This window comes from Penaeus chinensis, chromosome 6, assembly GCF_019202785.1.
Source record: "Penaeus chinensis breed Huanghai No. 1 chromosome 6, ASM1920278v2, whole genome shotgun sequence".
Classification (NCBI taxonomy): domain Eukaryota; kingdom Metazoa; phylum Arthropoda; class Malacostraca; order Decapoda; family Penaeidae; genus Penaeus; species Penaeus chinensis.
This window is the reverse complement of record NC_061824.1, coordinates 3,145,179-3,150,178: the sequence shown is the minus strand read 5'-3', so window position 1 is coordinate 3,150,178 and position 5,000 is coordinate 3,145,179. Positions and strand designations below refer to the sequence as shown.

General features: G+C 38.9%; 1 protein-coding gene across 1 annotated transcript in view; it reads left to right on the top strand.

Annotated features, from left to right (window-relative positions):
• The first annotated feature begins 988 nt into the window (after positions 1-988).
• LOC125026673 (ABC transporter G family member 20-like) overlaps positions 989-5,000 on the top strand; it is a 15,780-nt gene continuing 11,768 nt past the window's right edge. The window contains 5 exon segments of the mRNA XM_047615268.1: positions 989-1,074; positions 2,019-2,464; positions 3,785-3,901; positions 4,388-4,547; positions 4,807-4,961. Of these exon segments, the coding sequence (XP_047471224.1) occupies positions 2,148-2,464; positions 3,785-3,901; positions 4,388-4,547; positions 4,807-4,961 (749 nt within the window). The 5' untranslated portion in view covers positions 989-1,074; positions 2,019-2,147.

Sequence of the window (5,000 nt, the reverse complement as noted above, 5' to 3'; positions counted from 1 at the left end):
TGTCCTTGGGATTTGGAAACCTTAGTGTTAATATCGAGAAAAAAACAACCGAATTTTGCCTCTGAGAATTTAAATGACATGACCCTCATGCAGAGAGAACAATTCTTTGATAATAAAAAGGAAACCATAAAGTATAAGATGAAAGAAAACACTTAAAAAAGAAGAAGCGGGTTTTAAATGCTCTGGCATTTGCTGAGCTGTTCTGTGGCAATTCTCGTGTTGTGGCATTTTCAGTAAAATTCGTTTTTCCCATTTTATCACACCTTTACGCAAATCTCACCATTTTCAAAATTTCTTCCAGGAGTCACGGCAGTGCCCTGGAGAGTCTCTGGGGGTCATAGGGCGTTAAAAGCCAAAGCGTCCCTGACCATTTGCATAACCTCACGTCGCTAATATAGTGACGCGAAGGTCGTGGCACGGTCAGGAACGAACTTCAATTCATGATGGAGATAGATAAAAGAAAGAGATAAGAGACAGATAAGTAAACAAAGTAGATAAAGACATCAACTGCTCTCCAGATTACTTATGTACTGCTAATACATCCAGGACAGTGTTCTTTGACCTCCTATGTCTCATTTCTCTCATACGATAGTGGCTGTCACAAGGTGGGTGAGGTCGTGCATACTGTCCTGTAATATTGCCTTTACTTTGCACAGTTCCAGTGCGTGCGTGCGAATGCAGATAGATTTCTGCTTGTTTATGTGTGTATGTACACACTTATTGGTGCTTGTAAAGCGGTACAGTAAATGACTTATTGTCGACCGCACAATGCGATCGAATGACGCTCTTGATAACCAGTTTTCCGTCTTCGATTCCATGAATATTGTTTTGACTTATTAATTTAAAGACTTCATGCGACTTAAAGAAATACATAAACTAAGAGGAAATCAAGAAAATATGAAAACTCAAGCTCAGAGCAACTAAAATCGCCAGAAATTAATCTTCGTGATGTGCTTCTGACGAACTGATAAGATAAAATAATCACTCTTCGGGACACTCGCCCTTGCGCACATGTTCGGAAGGTAGTTCTGTTTTGTTTGTAAAGGATCATAGGTGCAGACTGTCATCCTAAAGGTATTCATCCATTTTTTTTTCTGCGTGTATAACCGTTTTACTTTTTTTTTTTGAGTGTGTAAAGACATCAGAAAATGGATTTATCTTCGTTGTGGTTTCCTTATAAAGAATAAATATTTCGTTTACTTTATAATTTTGGTTCCTTGAGTATCATTTCGAGTAAAACAGATTTCGAAGTGTGAGGTGCTTCGTTTAGACGTCTGTAAAAGTTTTTTTTTCTGTCCCAAACGTGCATTTCCGGGCAAGACCGCGACTTCATTTTTTGTTACATAAAGTTAATAAATGTGATTAATATCTGTGTAAAAGAGGGTCCTTTAAGAATTTCTAAAAAGGCAGAAATATCAGTTTTATGTTAATAAACAAGAACAAAAATATAAATGAACAAAATATTTTCTTCCTAAATTGTATTTCGTTGCTCCTAAGTTAATGAAAATTAATATTTATTAACAATATCCATAATTAAAAGCTGACAGCGTAACATAATCATTAACTGATCTTTTGTCATATATTGAGGTTTTAGCTACCGTGATCCCAGGGTTCTGAATAGGAAACTATACTGTGATTTTTTATTTTCAGATTTAAGTCTTCATGTATAAATAGGGTCACTGTTTTCACTGGTTTTACTATTTGAGGCACCTTGTTGTTACTATTATTATTACTATTATTCTTGTTATCATTCTTAGCAATAGTAGTACCACACACTCATATACTATATATGTAATATATATATATATATATATATATATATATATATATATATGTAATATATATATATATATATATATACATATACACTCTAAAGAAGGATATATTTAATTTAAAGTTTCATGTCCAGTTCTCGGCCTCTTCTTTGACGTTCTCTAATCTAATAAAACTCTCTCGATACTCGTATATTTCGTCAAATAATACTTCCTCTTTTTTTTTTTTTTTTTTTGAAATTCAAGCTTGCATACTAAGAAAACCAAGACAACCACGTCACGGTCGCCCTTAAAAATCCTCCCTCTCGATCTCACGCTTCCACGGCCCTGTTCCCCTCAGGGTGAGCGCCCCCTCCCCTTCACGTCGTAGCCAGGATGGAGCTCGAGACATACAAGCCTAAATCAGATTCAGACATCGAAGCTGGACAAACTGCTTCGACTTCTTCTTCCCCTTCCTCCTCCACTTCCTCTTCTCCTACTTCGCTTCCCTCTGCGGCAGCCAGCGTCGCCATCGAAGCTACGGAACACAAAGGAGATTCTTCTTCGACACACCAACAGAAGGTCAACACAGTGACGTCGTTGGGCAACGGTGACGTCACTCTGACCAAGCTCGAGACAAGTTCGAAAGATCGGATTGCGCGAGTTGCGTCCGCTGCGTCTACCGAACACGGCCAGGACCCAACGGGGCATAAGTGAGTTTTCGAGTAATGAAATCAGTTCATCGGTCTTTATTAAGGAGAAATCGTAATTTGTATGCAGGCAGGTAGATGGATAGAATTAAAATAATAAAGATATCTCTCAGTATAGATGTAGAATATAGACATCTCTCAATATAGATATAGAATATAGATATCTCTCAATTATATTTATAAATCTTATCTTAGAAGCTTCCATGAAATTTAGGATAATGGCTGATGTTTATGATACGCCGAAAAAGTGTTATTGAGGCAGAACACTTAGATCACCATAATTTTTATCTGACAGTTAATAATCTTCCTCCAAAGTTAATTGATCAGCATTATTATTTTTCCCCTCATGTCGTATATCATCGATTGTTCTTAGTTATCCTTTTTTTTCTGTTTTTCTCCTTCCATATTCTATTCGCCTCGTGTAATTATTATTCTAATTATTTTTTCTTCTTTTTATTTCCATAACATTAGCTCTTGCCTCTTTCTCTTTCCCCTTACCAACATCCCCCTCTCCCTTCACTTAAAAATAACACAAACTTATCGACCCTATCTCTTTTCTCCATCTCACTCCCTATTATCTTCGTCATTTCCCGCCAACGCCTTAATTATTCACTAGATAAACTATGCGATTCCTTTGGACATTAAAATCCGCGGACGCCACACGAATTCTATATAAGAAGAAATTAACTCTTTGGTGTTTAGTCACTGGCATTTTACAGACGTCCGAATAATCTTGTGTTGTAATAACCTTATCAAAACTTAATGGGTGAGGAGGAGGCGCGGGTATGGGTGGGCATTGTGGGTATTATTGCCCGGGGCGCTGAATAGTCTTTTGATTCTTCTTTCACTATTTTTTTTTCATCTTTCTCTTCCCTTTTCCATCCACTTCCTTCTTTCTTCTTCTCCTGTCTTTCGACTTCTTCTCCTTCCCTCTTCATGGACCTCCTTCCTCCATGTATACCTGTTCCCTCTCTTCCCCTTCCTCGTTCATTCCTCTTCGCCCTTTACATCTTTCTCCTCCATTCCCTCCTCCCTTCCTCTACCTCCTACATTCCTCCTCCCCCATTTATATCTGATTCCTCTTTCTCCTCCACCCTTTATCCACCTCCTTCATTGCTCTGCCCCTATTAACATATTTTCCCTCATTCCCCTCCTCCCTTCCTCGATGTCATTCATCCCCCCCCCCCTTATTTATATTTCTCCCCAATTTATACCTTTTCCCTCCTTCCATCTTCACCTATCTCATTCATTCCTCCTCCTCCCCATTTACATCTTTCCCTTCCTTCCCTTCCTCCCTCATCCCTATCTACTTTCCCCTCACAGGCACTTCGGAAGGGGAAATGTTGTGGTGGTGCAACAAGGCTACAAGTCCTATGGCTCCCGCAAGAACAAGGTGCCGGTACTGGAAGGCCTGGAAATGAGAGTGCCACAGGGAGCCATGTTAGTATCTCATTAAATTTACGTATTAAATGCATTGTGTTTAATTGAAGGAGGATGGCTGGGTGGAAAACGTAATTAGCCTAAGATGGACCGAATTAATATAACAAAGGATATTACGATTATTCAAATTTGTTATTGATAAAATAAAACGTAAATATATTTGACAACACAATATTATATTTGGAATAATTTCAAAGCACTTCTTGAGATACTGTTATGGGTACAATTTGATATGCGTGTTTTATAGTAAGAGCGTGATCTTAAAGCCTAACAATATAAAGATTTTCAATAAAGTGGATATTATGTTTAATCAGCGTCATAAGACGATACAGACTCAATTAAACAGCAGAGCAGATTAAAATACCGATTTCTAATCAGGACCAAAAGATAAGATAACGAAAAACAAAACAGACACAAAAAAAAAAAAAAAAAAAAATACATGCATTGCTTCACTTGTTATTGAAACACTCCTTGACCTCCCTGCAGCTATGGTCTCTTAGGCCCGAGTGGCTGCGGCAAAACCACGCTGTTGGGCTGCCTGGTAAATCGCCTGCGGTTAGACAAGGGTCAAATCTTCTTGTATGGGTATCCCCCGGGCTCCCCCAGTGCCGCAGTCCCGGGGCATCGGGTCGGGTACATGCCACAGGTGAGGGAGTATTATTTTCTTCTTGTCGAGGGTACAGTCTTCATGTGTTGACCTTTGCTGTTATATATAAGGGTTATTCACCGCCTCAGATCTTCCATAAAATCACTCTCTTGAGGATTTAAAAAATATATATGTGTGTCTTTTAGAGAGAGAGAGAGAGAGCGACAGAGAGAAACAGAGATAAATAAACAGACAAAGAGATAGAGAGGGAGTAAAAAAAATATGATACGTGAATGGCATAGTGACAATTCCTCCACAGGAACTGGCCCTCTACCAAGAATTCACGATCGTGGAGACCCTTCGCTACTTCGGCAGGATCCACCAGATGTCCTCAGCCATGATCGACAAAAGAACGAAATTCCTCGTGTCCTTCCTTGACTTACCTGACCCCACGAGGCTCATTAATCAGCTCAGGTGAGAACAAGCACTTTCAGTGGTTCAGTGCGTGTGCAT